Source organism: Channa argus, chromosome 13 (assembly GCF_033026475.1).
Source record: "Channa argus isolate prfri chromosome 13, Channa argus male v1.0, whole genome shotgun sequence".
Lineage (NCBI taxonomy): Eukaryota > Metazoa > Chordata > Actinopteri > Anabantiformes > Channidae > Channa > Channa argus.
The window spans coordinates 5,768,638-5,785,796 of NC_090209.1; the positions used below are offsets into that span (position 1 = coordinate 5,768,638).

The 17,159-nt window shown below is 42.2% G+C and overlaps 1 protein-coding gene across 1 annotated transcript; it reads left to right on the plus strand.

Annotated features, from left to right (window-relative positions):
* The first annotated feature begins 54 nt into the window (after nt 1-54).
* Nucleotides 55-9,084, plus strand: tamalin (trafficking regulator and scaffold protein tamalin). The gene is made up of 8 exons (XM_067526998.1): nt 55-436; nt 2,079-2,131; nt 2,916-2,970; nt 4,613-4,715; nt 5,963-6,056; nt 7,094-7,160; nt 7,813-7,879; nt 8,107-9,084. The coding sequence occupies exons 1-8, from the start codon at nt 239-241 to the stop codon at nt 8,592-8,594; spliced, it is 1,125 nt and encodes a 374-aa protein (XP_067383099.1). The 5' UTR covers nt 55-238; the 3' UTR covers nt 8,595-9,084.
* Nucleotides 9,085-17,159: the final 8,075 nt, after the last annotated feature.

Sequence of the window (17,159 nt, forward strand, 5' to 3'; positions counted from 1 at the left end):
TCAACATCGCCATTGGCACTCATTTGCGTCCCTCACAACAAAGCCCCCGCCTCCGGTTTCTTCTCAAGAAACACAGAAGTGAAATTGTGGTTGGCTCCACACTGAGGCTCACAACTCACTCCGCCAGCGTCTGTGTCCCCTGTTTTACCCAGCTGGAGGACAACGAGATCATTTAAATAAATAAATAAATAAGTAAAAAAGTTTTCGGCAGCCCTTCACAGCCGCACATGAAGTCACCATGACGTTACGGAGGCTGAAGAAGGTGAACTCCAGCGGGCCGGAGAGTGGACCCGCATCCCAGGACCACGACATTTATTTCCCTTCGTCTAAGTCGGACAGCTGCAGGACGACGGGCTTACAGGCAAACTCGTCAGAGGTTTACAACTACAAGACTTTGGCTTATTCGGGTGGAACGTTGCCCAGAAACTACAAAAAGGTAAAAGAAAAGCAAATGGTAACACGTTTTTGGAACTGAATAAGTTTGTTTGGCTGAGTGAGTCAAAATTAAACAGGATCACTTAACTTGATCCGCTCTTTTATGTGTTTAAATTAAGATATTATGTTAACTGTATCCAACCTTATCCTCTCTAGAGAAACAAGCTTCGTTTTATTAGTATTAAATTGTTATTGAAATCATCAGTAGCTGCAAGTGATGTCCAAAAACTTTAGTCCTCGGGACTGAAAGGTGATTTATTATGGGGCATCTCACCGAGGGGACCCATCAGTAACCTAACCAGGGACAAGTGTAGACCACCCAAACACTCAATCTGATTTATGCTGTGTCAGATACACCAGGGTCCAATTCTTCATATTCTATGTGCAGTAACACGAATGAAAGTGTTGACCTTCACAAATTTCTGGGCAGATATATTATGAGGTCGACTGCTGTGGTCACTTTGCTGACAACTGGCCCCACAGAAGAGCTGTATCAGCTCAGTCATCACCGTTTGACTCCCTAGCCTCTACAGGTTTTCTTTATTTCAAAAATAAGAAATTACAAATAAGACATTTCAAAATCAGAGCACATAAGATAACTGAACTAAAAAGAAATGAAGGATTTAAAGACCATAACTGCGTCCTAATAGGGATTTGTTGATCGATACCTAAAGTTTCCCTTTCTTTGTGGCCATATAGTAAAACCAACTTTTTACACTGTTACATACAGTCATTCTAGTAAAAAGTTAGTGCTTTGTGGGTCAATTGACACATTTTCTGGGTTGTGTGTCTCACAAAGCTCAACTGTGTCTGGCAAAAGTTGGAAACTAGTGCAAAGGTGCAGACGTGCAGCAGTGTACTGTTTGAAAAGAAGCAGAGTTATCCACAAACCTACATGTTTCAAGTGTTCAGTAGCCAGCGTGAGCGGCTACAACAGTGCATTGTGCACATGCAGGGATGGAGATCGGGCTCAATCCACCCCCGTTGGTCTCTCTGGGTATTTGGGAATAAATGCACTCTTTGAGATGGGTGCGGGACAATTCTGTATGTGTTGGGAAAGCAAAAGAAGGCAACATTTTACTACTGTAGCACAAAGCAGCCTTTCACAGGAGCTGCATTTGAAAAATGATTGAGTTGGAACAGAGGTAGGTTCATTGTATGGGATGTAGTTAAGCTTTCAAAACAAATACCTTTCTCATTTACACCCTCAGGTAGGGCACAGTCCTGACCTGCTGTGTTTACTGCTATGGCTTATTTGTTTTATTTAACAGTTGGGTGTTTGTACAAACTGTTCTAAATGAGCTCAAATTTGAGAGAGGACAACAGTTTCGGCACCTGAAGGCACACGACCTGGTACGACAGCTAAAATAAGTTGCTCCGAGCTTCCTATCTAATGTTGTGCCTGCATGAAGTAAACAAAGAGCCGCCAGACAAGCATTTCTGGTTTCGGTGCCAATGTCTCCATACCAATATAATGGTTCAGTGCCTTAAACGTCCACAGTGTACGTATGCAGCTTCGGTGATAGACCGGTCAGTGCACCGATGTGTACAGTGGGTGTGTCCTGGAAAGATGTTTGGGGGGGGATACCCTCATGAGTAATCACACAGGTAGTCTGATGCCTTGTTTCATTTTGTTCTTGCAGGGTGGCGGGCACCAGAAGTGGAAACCCCTAACACAGTCATCAGAACCACAAAGGTACATTATCGCTCATCACTCACTAACATTTCTCTTTGAACTTTATTGTTTGCCCTCCTTTCTTTACAGTGATGTTTTCATGGCAACATCTTCTTCCTGTGGGTAGTTTTTATCTCTGAGTGAAATCTCCAAAATTCAAACAGTGATCTCCGATGATGGCACACATTTCTATGCATGATATTGTTGGAGGTTGCTCATGAATTTTCATGTATTTTGCCGCCTCTGCAATCCAACGGCTAACAGACCCTTGTTCTGTATATTAGTCTGTTGTACATTGGTCCACTGGACACAGAAGAAGTGCTGTGCAACTGACATTCATGGCAGTTATCTTGTTATGTAGTTTGTATAAGGACACACACAGAAGAGACTAATCCAGAGTTGGACATTTTGGATTTTTCTGTGTGGAATTCTTAAGTGATTATTCCAATCTTTGGTTGTTATCATCATTAGTCAAATGTTGATACATAGGCTATAAATCTCATGTTTTTTAGCTTAAAATGGTTTAAACCACTGGACACATAGCCTGAAAGAATATTTGATGACATAAAGGTGTTCAGTAATCTCTAATGAAAATAAATGCTAGTTGATTTTTTTTCACTGATTTATTAACTAGGTTTTCATTAGTCAGAAGGTTTAGGCTCTTGCTCTCATTATTTTATAGGGAGGCTCAGATTTCTTAAAGAAATGTTAGGATATGAAAAAGGTTGTGGAGCCTGCAGTATATACAGAAAAGAGCTAATTTAAAGTCGAATGTATGTTTTAAAAAATCTTTTTGTGTTTCCAGGAAGCTGGTGTTTCTGGAGAAGAATGAAGGGGAGACGTTTGGCTTTGAAATCCAGGTAAGAGGATTAGCTATGGGCTGTTTGGCAGGTTGTGTGGTAGGGGGATTTTTGAACCTCTCGAGTGCTATTTGACAGGATTTCCCTGATCAGCCACATCTCTGTCAACAGATGATGCAACTTGTTTGACTGTAGTGTCTTGTAGGGTAAACCTCTGTAAGTGAGCGGTTACCTGCGCTGGCGGGGGTGAAAGGCAGCATATCAGTCAAACATCCCGTTGATAGTTAGTCCCATGACTCAGGAGGAGATGAGGAGATTTTTTATTTTTTCTCCCCTGGCGTCTTTATTTTAAGCTGTGCGGTTTACTCACACGCTTACTTTGTAATGCCCGCTTTACTCCCAACCAGACACTTTGCACATTTGACCTCATTGTTTCTCTGATCTCTCTCACCTTCCTCTGGCCTCTCTGAAGCGTGGCCTCACAATGTCAGCTCTGTTTAACAGCTCCCATTCTTCAGTTTAACTGCAATGATTAAATGCCACGTTTGGAGTCTGTTTGCAGTAACATGAATACTGTAATGCTCTGGTGGTCAGTTAAAGTTATGGGAAGTAAAATACTTCATCATGGAAAAAATATATTGTTCTATTTATGGTTTTGTTGAATGTTCCCACCCTTCCTGTCTGTAGCCAGAAGGAAGTGAAATGATGAGAGCAAGTTTGACTGTCAGCAGAGAAAGATTGAGATGAGTTTGGAGTCTTGCGTTTCTGGCAGCTTTCCTCCCTCAGAGTCGGCTATTTCAACACTAAAGTTGAGTGGAGAAGCTGGCATGTAAATGTGATATTTGCGTTTCAGTTGCATTTGCATGGTTTAATGTTTATCTTTCGCTCTGCTGAGAAGGAAGCTCACCAGCAGCAAACACGGACATAGGCAGATCTCAATCTGTTTTCAAATTTCCATAGGACAAATGCGTCCAAGCTGGAGTCACAACAGATGTAACGCTCAATGCCCGGGGTTAGGTTTTAAAAGACACTCCCACTGCTTTGTCAGTTTTTCTGTTTGGTTTGTTTGTTTAGAAAAAGTCCCTGCGTTTCAGACTCCTTCATCAGAAGCAGCATGTGGACTGGGGGCCATGGGGAAGTCTGTGGCCTTCTGCAGAGACATTGTGGTTGGCAGCATGCTCATACATATGGAAGTAACAAAGGCTGTTTGCGAGGCAACATAATATTAGATCCTTTTAGTAGTGGACGAAGTACTCAGATTATTTACTTTATTAAAATAGGGCAGATACTACAGTGTCAAAACAACCAAACTTGTCCTTAAGTATTCTGACATTGTATATTCTGAGTTTTGGGAGATCAGCAAAACTATAAAGAATTTAACTTCAGTTGTCAGTGTCAGTTTTATGATGAAAGCTCTACCAGCAACTTACCTTTGATTAAGATTAAGAGAAACCACCTTCTACATTTGTGTATGCTTGCACCATACCTCGGCATGTTGAGTGATGTGATCTGGTTTCCTACATTGTCCGTCATGGCTTCCTCAGAGTGTCATTCAGTGGCTTATCTGTGGGGTCACATTATTTCATAATGGCTGACATTCGTCATATTGTGTAAGACAGTTCCGATGTATCAAGAACAAGGAAGGAAATGAAATACTTTTTCCATTTTCTTTTGTTGAGGAGGATTGCTCTGTCTCTTTCAGACTTACGGCCTTCACCATCAGGACCAAAACTCAGTGGAGATGTGCACGTTTGTGTGTAAGGTGCACGAAGACAGCCCGGCCCAGCAAGCAGGACTTAAAGTTGGTGAGTTATTATTGTGTATTGTTCTTGTCTTAGTGTTTTAATAAAAGCCTGAAATAACTTGGGAAAAGGCTTGAAATAAAAATGAGGGGAAGTGAGCATGACAGGAGGTTTTGCTTCAGTTCATCCTTGTTGCCAGGTGACATTTGTGTACGGTACATTAACAGAAACACTCATGAGTATCGACTGACCGTTTAGGGAAGTAAAAATGTGATGTTGTGTGTACATATTTTCCAGTTAACAAACAACTCGCCGAGCATCTATTTCAGCCATCGCATATTTGTGAGTTTGTCTCACCAATGTGCCAGATGTAGTAAAGCAAGGACAGCCTCTCAAATGCCGGGAGTGTTGTTTGCATTTAGTAAACAGGCTTTTCCTTAAACTGGCAAGAAATAAGCACAAAATGTTTTTACAGGAGGAGGAGTTTAGAGGAAGAACTTGGTAACTTGCCAAGCAACAAACTGGTCATGAGTTTATAAACCAGATTAACCGTGTGTCAAAAAAAAAGACATTGCCACCCCCTGAGCTTCATCCATCCTGCACTTGTCACTTTAGTTTCACTTCCTAAATTCTTCGCATGCTCGCACTTTTGTTCCCTACGTCGTGCTGCGAGCACAGTGACCTCACTGTGGTTTTTGAAAGAAGAAAATAGGCTTTGTGCTGAAGGCTCACAAAGAGGCCTAGAGTCACGTATGAGAGTCCACACCACATTTTAAAACTAAATCTGAAACTTCATGGTGTGACACTCACTCATGCATAAACCATCATTGTTTGGTAAAACTGCACCGAAGAAAATGAGTCACCCACTATGTTTATAATAGGTGTAAATTGATAGAGTCCAAGGTTGTCAAATTTGAAACTTTGGTGCTTTTTTTTTTTAATTATTATACAGTAAACTGAATTGAATTTAGTTTTGGTCAGTGATGCTTTAGGAAAATATGGGCATTTTTCACTAGTGTGTGATGTTTTAGAATCAATTGATTGAGAAAATAACTGGCAAAGCATCTCGTGGCTTTGCCAAAGCGAAGTAATTTCTTTACACACGAAGTTGCTGCAGTGTGATGACGAGCCATATGCCACGACTGCACATGCATGGTCCTCCACGTTTGTGTCACACATGTGTCAAGGCTTGATTTAGAATCAAACGAGCCTCAGATGGCTGCAGCTTAAAGTACAGTAATTGAAGCCTCATTGGATTGATGTGGTGATGGCTGCTGGTTAACACACACGTTGTTCTTGTGTGTTTGCAGGGGACACTATTGCAAGTGTGAACGAGACCACCGTGGAGGGATTTCGGCACAAAGAGATTGTCCAGCTCATCAGAGCCTGTGGTAACACAATCAGGTAAACAGACTTACAAAAGACACCAACAGCAGTAGCAGCCTAATTCGTAACAATAATGATGGGGCTTCTCAATTTGTTACAGTGCTAAAAAGATTAGTCACATTTTAATCAATTTTGATCACCAGTTAATTTATTACCTCAGCGGCTCACAAAGTGGGTAGTGTCAAGACACACATGAGAAGCACTTCTTAAGTTCAAAGAATCTAATTCATGTGCGTACAGAGACCTATTAAAAGTGTTGAGATGCTAACCAGACTTTTAGTACTCGTGTCAGAAAGATTTGTTCCTTGGGCAAGAGGGCCTTGAAATTAGAAGAGGAAGGAATCGGGGAAGAAAAGCAATACAGGTGATTTTTATTTAACAAAAGCGTAGGACTAATTTAAAATATGAAGGCGGTTTTTGTTCATTCTCAGACAAGCGTCTGTTCTGCATTAAGTCTTTCAGTTTCAGCAAAGTTTGTCTTTCTCAAGTTGGAGACAATTCTGCCAATATTTTCAAATTACAGTCCTGGAGTCCTGATTCATTTGGACTTTGGTCAGTCAGATGGACCATTCAACAACAACAACAAAAAAAAAAAAAACACCACAATTTTACACCATAATATGCTTGTCTGTATTTTCTGTGTGAAGGTTTTATGTGAACCACACTCTTTTCCTTACTTGTAAAAGACAAATAGAACAAATAGTGAGGCCCTGTTGCTGCAGAAGGAGTGAGGTGAACCGCATCAAAAAGCCAGCCTAAGAAAAGTGACATCATCAAATTAGACTTACAACTAAAGTCTGTTTTAAGGGTTATGCTGAAAATAACACTTTAACACACTAAACCCAACTCAACTGTGTAACTCAAAAGGACTTGCAGCACTTAAGTGTGTGAGTGGAAGTTGTATATGTTCCTTATCCGCCTCCTCCCCTCTTGTAAACTGTTTGACACCAGACCCTTTCCCACCGTCGGCTTATGACGGTGGTCGACCCTCTCTCACTGTTTTCTGCCCAAGTAGCTTCCTGTTGCACTGTTTCTTTCTGGTTTTTCACTTACAGGCTGGAGACGGTTTACAGTGACTCAATCCGAAAAGCGGAGCTGGAAGCCCGGCTCCAGTATCTCAAGGTGAGCTTTTTTTTTTTCCCCCCCCCCAATTTGTCAGCAGTGTGTAAGCCTAATTGTGTGTCCAGAAGCCCCTCACACACACATTATATCACAGATTTAGACACAGCCACCTCCCCCTCTCTCCACACCTGTCTCTCCAGCAGCACCACCTGTTGCATCAGCAGTTTCTCCAGCAGGCCCGCTGCTCGCTGCACACATTCTTAACTGGTGGCTCGAGTGAGCAAGCTTTCCCCCAAGATTACAGCAGCTGTCCCGCTCTAATCCGCTGTAACACAGCCCTTTTCTGCGATACTAATCCAACTTTTTAAAGTTAAAGAGGTTAAACACAACTGCTTTTTATATCCTCGGGATTAAAATGTCAGTAGAAGTCAATATCCTATAGAAAGTATAGCATATATAAACTCATGCAGTGCTACTGTATGAGTAAAAACACAATCACTGACTAAAAAATGTCGACCTAAGTCACCGGCAAGCACGTTTTGTGTCAGTTTGTCAATTTGGTGCTTTAGCAGAAATGGCGAGCCATTACTCTTTAACGGAGTATATTCTGCCCTTTTCACATTAAGTTACTTTAGGGTTTAAGTCCTTGTTTGTGTCTGCATTGGATGTTTCTTGTCATAGTTGTAACTCTTTTATGTGCCTTCCTTTGTAGCAAACTCTTCATGAGAAATGGGATGAATATCGGTCGTTGGCAGTGCAGGAGCAGAGGCTTGTTCATGGTATGTCTTTTATTTTTAAAAGATATAAATAGCCTCTTTATGTATCTTAGTTCTGATTGATTGTTCTTGCTTTTCCTCATCTTATATTGTAACTGTACATTTGATGTTAGACACAACAGATTAATCATCAAGTTAATATTTTAAGTTTGGAAAGTACCCGCGTGCCTGTGTTAAGTCATAATATTTGTGGTAGGCCACTATCCTGACTCTGACGTTCTTCCCTGCAGGCATAGTAATGACTGATGCTGCATTGTACGAGTCACTGGAGTCTGCAGGTGTGTACGGCAGCCTTGGTGCTCCCAGCCCTGCGGCTCAGAGAGCCCTCCGCGGCACCGGCAGCACCAGCAGCAGCGCCAGCTTTCTCAGCACGGCCACCGAGGACGACCCTCTCTACCAGACCTGCCTGTACCAGCCGGATGGCAGTGTAGATTCAGACAATGGCAGCACAGGCAAGAAGACAGAACAGCAGCCGCTGCAGAGGCAGCAGCGTCTCCGACCAGCCAGTGAGCTCTTCCCCACAGCCAAAACGCAGCTTACCCGCAGTGCCAGCACACGCAGCTACATGAGGGGACCTTCGTCCTCCACCTCAGGGGACAAGCAGGGAGGGTTTAACTCGCTGCAGAAGAAGCCCAAACCGAAAAGCTTTCGTAGACGCCTCCTCAAATTCATCCCAGGTTTGAACCGACCGCTGGAAGAGGAGGAGAGCAAATTGTGAGCAGCATACAGAGCTGTTCACCTGAACTTCCCAGGGAACAGACCCAAAGACTTAAAACACCAGTGACTGTCAAATTAAATTTCCAAAGAAAAAAGAGCAAGCTGCCCCAAAGAGTGAAGAGACTGCGGCCTAAGTGTTACTGCTACAACTGTACATCTCCATGTTTGAATGGGTGGACCATGAACATTTGGCTACATTCAGTAGCTTTTAGTGTTTCTGTGTGTACATAACTTTTTTTTTCCAATTGTTTTGTTCTTTAAGTTATTTATTTATTTTTACATGTTTGGTTTATCTACAGAATGAAGCATTTTTCAGTTTTTACTGCATGCAAACCGTTTATTGTGACAGGTGAAGAAATGACCCATTATAACTGTGATTGTGAGACTTTTTTTGTAAATTTGAAATCTGCTTTAGGAGATTCACAGTGGTCCAGTTTTATTATTTTCAGCCTAAGCTATGATTCCTAAAAATAAAAGATGTGGCATTTACAGATTACATGGTCATTATTTTGTGCGGAATTTGCAAGAAAAGCTATTATGTTCCACAGGCCACAACTGTTTGTGGGAATCGTATTTGCCAAACAGAGTTCGTGCACACACATAAGGTGTTAGTTCCCCGAGTCTTTTCCATGTGATACGTCTAAAATAGTAAGCTTTCAGCTCTTCCTCCTTTTAAGGATGTTATCACTGGTGGAGGTAATTGTGTGGTTTCAGATAGTTTGGGGCTTTTTGTGGTGTGAGGTATCCAGAATGGGGGCTGTTGTATTAGCTCTGACACAGTTTATTGTTGGGGAAAATAGTGAGGAATGTGCAGAGAAAAGCATGACCCAAAAATTCCAAACACAACCGCTCTCTTTTCAGCTCCTGCAGATGAATGCGGATTTCTCCTCTCGCATGGTCTGATATTCCCATGGCAGCTTCAGTCCATGAGCTTGCTGTGTGTGTGTGTGTGTGTGTGTGTGTGTTTCTGAGAGAGAGAGAGAGAGCGTGTGCAGGGCGGGGGTTGCTCAGAGTCTTTTCATTCTTGGCTCCCAGCTGACCCATTAGGTCATAGTGGTCACTCTCTCTGTTGGCTCTGCAGCGTTGATCCCTTTGTCCTCTGCTGCTCAGTCACAGATGCATAAGGAGTGTTGATGATGGTGAGCGATGGTATGTGGCCATGTGTTGGGGCCCACTTCATGCTGTGCCTGAAACAAGGAGACGCAGAAGGGGCATGCTTGCTGATGCTCAAAACATGGGCTCGGAGCGAATGGGCTTAATGGATAACGAGGGGATAATTACTGTGGTTAAAATGACGTTACACTAAAAACTATGCGTGAACGGACCATTTAAAGGCGACAGAGGGGCTAAACAAGCAGAGGGCATGGGTGCTCAGCACAGCAGGAGTTTAGAGTAAAGGGGCTGTTTGGATGTCATTCTCCTGCTAAATCACCAGTTTTGATTAGTAAGTGGTACATTTATTTTGTCTGTGCAGCAGTAGGTTTGAGTATAAACTGCTCATTTCTTTTTTTTTTCTTTTGAACAAGCTTTTTAGGGATCAGTGACACAAACTCTACCAATTCAATTCAATTCAATTCAACTTTATTTATATAGCGCCAATTCACAACAAAGTCATCTCAGGGCACTTTACAGAATAAAGTCAAGATTATGAGTCAAGATAACCACTGACAGTGAAGGATGCGAACTGTATCCTGCATTCTCAAAGTAAGCTGTCACTTTACTGCCTTTACTGCACAAAACATAAAAAACTATTCAAGTTGAGAAAAACAATCTTAACGCCATAAAAATCAAACAAATCCAAAACAACCCCAAATGTGTGATATATTGCTTAATAAAATAAAATTACTGGAGTTTTGGAGTGGTTTTCCATGTCTCCCAATAAACTAATCGATTTAGTACCCAATCCTTGCTGGCAGTGGAGATGAACAAAACTGAAAGTATAATTGGCTTAAGGGGCCCCTTGACCCCATTTGTTAATCTAAACAAGCTTACAGCAGTCATGTCATAGTCCCTCTGCTCCCATTTATTTTTCAGACTTCTGCAAATTTGTTAAATGTTCAAGAGAAGATGTTGTTTGCTGGGAGTGTTCTGTAAAAGTAATCAAAATTGCATATGAAGCTTGGTCACTGAAATACTTTTTTGCAACAGTTAGAAAAGTAGAACTGTCGTCAATGAGATATGAGCTTTGAAAACGGAAGGAAAGAGTCGGGTCTGCAGGACAAAGTTGAGCCACTGCGGCTAAACAGTTCAGACCAGAGGGGTGTTTCTCAAGCACTTTTCCACTGGGCAGTTTTAGTGCATCTGGTCAAATGAACAGATCTGTGCAAATGGTTAAATATTATGGAAGTGTTTAAATGTTTGTTCTCACCACTTCATTATTCTTATCTGCACAGAGGACCAGATATCAGACAAATCTCCAATTGTATTCTCATGCAGACCTATTGCAGCTAGAACTATAATTACCACATGATGTTTGTCCGGAAACCACTCACAAAGTTGTGTTTTACATGTCATGTCTGTCCAGACTGATATTCTAATCAATTCATGCATCATGAGTCAAAGTGAAAGCTTGTGTCAGACTTAACAGTGACCTTCGGAGTTCAGCATTCCCTGTCGGGGAAAGTTTGGGGGCTCCATAAAGTGTGAGTGGCTGCTTTTGGAGTTGTGTGACTTAGGACGAGGAGTTGCATGGTCTGTCAAGGTACAGGATGTGTCTGCCGGAAATCCACAGCAAAGATAAGGCAATATAACTGACTGTAAGGTTAAAGAAGAGACATCATTATATGTATGTGATCATCTCGTTTATAGTTCAGAGTGTGACTTTAATAAAGAGCAGGTAACACGCAATAAAATAAGCAGGCATGACACGAGACTGGACACCTGGCTGGGATACGGACAGGTGTATTATCTTCCATTATCCTTAACAGCTTCAGTATGTGCACACTTGAATAAATGCAAAGTGATGCATGCTCTTCATAAGCCTCGTCTGAGATAAAGATCCTTTATTAGGTTTCCCAGCAGCAGCAGCAGTGAGCTCACACCTTAACGGTTATATTGTCTCGTGTGGCTTTAACCGTCTGTTTCCTCGAGCTGCAGAATTTCAAACATACAAACACAGTCTGATGACTGTGGTGTGGTTGTTTGCTAATTTACCGCCCACTATAGATGAAATCTGTTGAAACAGCACCCACTCAGTCCCGAGGAGCAGATTAGCTGAGCACTAAGCTCTGAATCAATAATGATAAAGAATTTTTTTTTTTTTTTTCAAAATACATTTTAGAGTCACAGTGTTAGAGAACGACAGGAACAGGGACTTAGAATGAAATCTTTACTTGAGAATTTAGTTTGTCAGTCCAAAGGGGGAAAAGAGTGTTCACTGCTACTGCACTTACTTAGAGCATCATAACTTGTATATAGTTCCGCTCTTTCAATAAAACCCACCTTTGCTCATATTGCTAAAGTTATTGTCTTGTCTTCCTTCTTTGCTGTTTTTACAGACATCTCTGAACTTGAGATGAACAGCGTGCTCATGGTCTATGACATTTAAGCTCGTGAACATCTTTCTCCACAACGTAAAAACCACCTGCTGTTGTTAACGCTGCGATGTCTGCAGCCTGCTATGTCACCTGTCGAGCACTGAGCTTTTCCGATGCTGACCCTTGTCCACCACAACAATAAAAAGACCGGGGCGATTAAACACTGAGCCTGATCAGTGTAAATAACAATGTAAATACAAGGCTCATGCACGTCCCAGTAATTCAACAGCTTGTGTGTCAGACATGCTGAAAGATGTGCAGATAAGAAGACCCACAACAGTAAAGTTCACTGTTTATCTTCATCACCCGTCTTTCAGTGCAACTCAGTCTGTGCTGTACAGTGTGTATGAGTCATTTTGAAGTGTGTTTAACATAAGCTGCTGTAACTGTCACACACGTTACAGGTTTCTCATTTTTCATTACCTCATTTAGCCTCTCTGGGGTTCCAGACCAGCCACCTCCCCTTCTCCAGTGCACCTGCTGCTCACTAGTCCATCACTCTAAGCTTCAATAAACAAAGTTAATGTTTGTCGCTGTCTGCCACATTGTCTTAGGCCTTTGTATCAGTACTTTCCAACTTTTTATCTTGCTTGTCTGTTACGGTTTGTTGTGTCTTCTTTTTTTTTTTTTTTTACCTTTGCTCGCCTTTCTGAAATTTGTACATTTTTGTCTGCCCGTTTTTGTGCCTTGGCCAGAGTAAACATCTGCGTGCTGAACGTTACCTGGTCGCTTGTTGTTCGTGCACCTTGCTTTGTCTTTCTATGCTAAATAACAGCAAACCGTTTTGAACTTTAACCTGCTGCCTTTGAGTCGTGTGTTCTGAGCTCTCATCTGAATTTTTTTGGTGTAAACCCACAAATCTGTACAAATCAGATACATCCTAAAACAATCAATTTCATGAAGCATTTTTTTGATTAAAAGAAATCATAAAGCATAAAAAGTAACAACTGACTGCCCTTGCACATCACCCACCTACACACACGCACACACTTATACACACACACTTTGATACATGATATACTTATTTCCTCTTTAAGGGGGTTACAGGTGTGAAAATATACTTTTAAATTTACTTTTGCTGCTCTTGCGTCAGGCCTTCTCGACCATTTAGTGCCAGCTCAGGAAATCGTACAGCTGCATGTGGCTATTCTCAGAATGGTCTGAAGTAAACAAATGATTCATTTGTTTTTTAAGTATATTTTCACATATTAGTAGGTGGTACAAACATCCCGAAGTGGTGAATCAAGGCTTAGAGTTTGTGAGTTTGCTATAGCAGCAGACCTAGGCAGTTAGATTGAACCTAATCATTTACAAGCTAGTTGAGTTTGAGTTGATAGTTTTCAGGATGTGAAACATGTGGCGTGTGTATGCGTGACGTACCATGGGCCACAAATTGAAGTTGTTAAAAGAGTTCCTCTTTTTCATCAGGCTTTATGATGTTTGAGAACACACAAGATAAGGAACCATCTGCCAATGTGCTGATGTTCCCGCCCACTCATACACTCCCTGACACACACACAGACACACACACACACACATACACACATAGAAACACACACAGACACACACACACACACAAAACACAGACACACGTAAGAGATACAAAAATAGTTGCCTGATATAAAAACTGTTTCTGGTTAGTTTTCAGTTGCAGTTGCAATGAATCCTATAACGAGGTTCACTTTAACTTCTTCTTCTTTTCCTGCTCCCTTTCAGGGGTTGCCACAACGAATCATGTGTCTCCATCTAACTCTGTCCTCTGCATCCTCTTCTCTCACAGCAACTAACTTCATGTCCTCTCTCACTACATCCATAAATCTCCTCTTTGCTCTTCCTCTAGACCTCCTGCCTGGCAGCTCCAACCTCAGCATCCTTCTACCGATATATTCACAGTTTCTCCTCTGAACATGTCCAAACCACCTCAATCTGGCCTCTCTGACTTTATCTCCAACACATCTAACATGAGTTGTCCCTCTGATGTCCTCATTCCTGATCCTGTCCATCCTCATAACTCCCAAAGAGAACTTCAACATCTTAATCTATGCTACCTCCAGCTCTGCCTCCTGTCTTTTCTTCAGTGCCACTGTCTCTAAGCCGAACAACATCTCTGGTCTCACCACCGTCTTGAACACCTTTCCTTTCATTCTCGCTGATACTCTTATCACACATTACACCTGACACTTTTCTCCACCCGTTCCAACCTGCTTGCACTCGCCCCTTCACCCCTTTTCCACACTTTCAGTTGCTCTGAACTGTTGACCCTAAGTACTTAAAGTCCTGCACCTTCTTCACCCCTGTTCCTTTCACCTACATGTCCATTGAAATCTGCACCAATCACTACTCTCTCACCTGTGGAGATGCTCTGCATCACTTCATCTAACTCACTCCAGAATTTCTCCTTCTCTTCAAACTGACATCCTACCTGTGGGGCATAACCACTCACAACAATGAACATCACGCCTTTAATTTCCAGCTTCAGACTCATCAACCTGTCTGATACTCTTTTAACCTCTAGAACATTCCTCACCAACTCCTCTTTCAGTATAACTCCTACTCCATTTCTCTTCCTATCTGACCCATGGTAGAACAACTTGAATCCTGCTCCTAAACTTCCAGCCTTGCTACCTTTCTACCTGGACTCGTGGATACACAGTATATCCACCTTCCTTTTCTGCATCATGTCTACCAACTCTCTAACCTTCTTTGTCATAGTCCCAACATTCAAAGTCCCTACTGTCAGTCCTACAGACACTGGCTTGTGTCCCCTTGCGGTTGCATTAGCAGCTTCACTTTAGATACTAATTAGATCTCTCATCTTACATCTGACACGTAACATAGCGTCGCACTCAGTTTATAATTGACCAAAACAACAGATCCAGTCCAATTAATTTCCATAGGAAATGCATACAGGTAATTTATTCCCCAAATATGGAAAGTTGGGGTCATATTTACATGTAAAACAATTCAAATGTAAAATGTGGCATTTGATTCCAGTGTGCAGACAATACCCTTCCTTTTTCTGTAAGTTTTTCTTTTGTCCCACATGTGAACCCAGCTTGGGTTGGATGCGCACATCTGTCAATCACATTTTTGCACAATTACAAAAAAACCCAGACCAGACATATCTAATTTGATGCACATATGCAAGGGTTAAAAACTGAACGTCTGTTATATAAAACCACTTGACAGCTGTGAGTGTGCACACAACGACAGAGAAAGTCCTCAACTACAATAGCAGGAAGTATCATGGGCTTATATCTTTAACACACTGTGGACTCTATTGAAAACCCTTTCCAAGGCTTTGTAACCTTTCCCAAGAAATTGCCAAAGCCATAAAGTTAAGGAAAAAAAGCTACAAAACTGCACTGACTTGTGCAGTGACCAGTGACTGCAGACGTGTAGACACCCCACCACCACCACCCATGGGCTGAAAGAGAACAGCGACAGTAACTTCTTCCTGTCTCCACGAGAGAGGAAGTGGTGGGGATCAGCCAGTTCTGGGAGTTATATTTTTTCCTAGGGATGCCGAGCAAATACAAACAACAAGGTCCACACTGACTGAACAGTACAGTACGGGTACAACACGTTGTGTTAATTTCGCAGCATGTCAGACAAAATGAGAACAGCATGGCGGCTTGAAAGCTTGGGATGTGGAGCAGGAGTGTCTGTGGTTCAGGAATGCTCAAAGCTGTAGTGTTTGTCCACGAGGAGAGAGAGGATGTTGACTCACCAGAGTTTTGTCAAGAGCCAGGTCCTGGAAAACTGAGAGGATGGAGCACAGAGGTACTGTACAGTGTTCCCAGAAAACATTATGATTTAAATGTCCTTTTCTTAGGAACATTACGTAATACTTTTTTAAATGATAAGCCAGGGAAACAAACCCTTTCCCATGATATGACCTTATGACCTGATATGAAGCTTGAGCAGATTTGCCCTCTAGAGGGCAAACATTTGTTTTTTGGGCCCCTCCTGATTCCAATTGAACATTCAAATTTGTCTTTGGCTTGCAAAACACTTAGCTCTGTAACATTCAATTCAATTTGATTCAATTCAATTTTATTTATAAGGACCTATAATCATCGGAAGGCACTTAACATAATAAAGTCAAGACTATACAGACGTGTAGAGAAAACCCAACAGATTCCTACTGAGCAATACCTGAAAAGGGAAAAAGTACTTTGAACGGAAGAAACCTCCGGCAGAACAAGGCTCAGGGTGGGCGACCATATGCCTCGACCGGTTGGGGTGACTGTCAACCCCTGGGTAGGTTGGTAGGACCAGTAACTCCACAGTGAATACACAGCTCCAAAGCTCCAGGGACACCTGCAGAAAGGCACAGAGAAAGTTAATGTCATGCAGTAGTGAGATATAAATGAAGGGGCATGTTGAGAGTGGGGTGGGTGGGCATGTCTAAGAGTTGGCTCACAGTGAGACAACACAGGTTTAAAAAAAATGAAGGTTTTAAGCCTGGTCTTAATATTAGAGATGGTGTCTGTCCCCCAGAGCTGCATTGGGAGCCGGTTCCACAGGAGAGGAGCTTGATGGCTAAGACCTGCATGCTGAGATAAAGGTGGTCTATTGGGATGGTATGGTACTAAGGTCTTTCAACTATGATGGAGCTTGATCATAAAGATTATCCAAGTTTCAAGTAACAGGAACATCAGAAATTAGTAGGGCTGTCAATATTGAAACATACTGTAGCAGTCTCATTACTTAGACACCCAGAAACCATTATCTGCAGCCACTTATCCTGCTTAGGATAGGTGGGGCTGGAGCCTGTCCCAGCTATCATAGGGCAAGGGTACACGCGGTATGCACCCTATACTGTCTATCTCAGGACCAACACAGAGAGACATACACAGACAGACAACCTACAACATTCACACCTACAGGCAAATTAGAGTCACCAGTTACCCTAACATGTCTGTGGACTGTGGGAGGATATTGGAGCACCCAGAGGAAAGCAGCACAAACACAGGGAGAGCATGCAAACTCCACACACAAAGGACACAGTGGGCTAGCGAAGGGAA

Excerpts from the sequence above, each read along its gene's own strand:
- tamalin (XM_067526998.1), top strand. The coding sequence starts at position 239 with ATGACGTTACGGAGGCTGAAGAAGGTGAACTCCAGCGGGCCGGAGAGT. Across the intron at positions 2,132-2,915 it reads CAGTCATCAGAACCACAAAG|GAAGCTGGTGTTTCTGGAGA; the intron begins GTACATTATCGC and ends TTGTGTTTCCAG. Across the intron at positions 2,971-4,612 it reads CGTTTGGCTTTGAAATCCAG|ACTTACGGCCTTCACCATCA; the intron begins GTAAGAGGATTA and ends TGTCTCTTTCAG.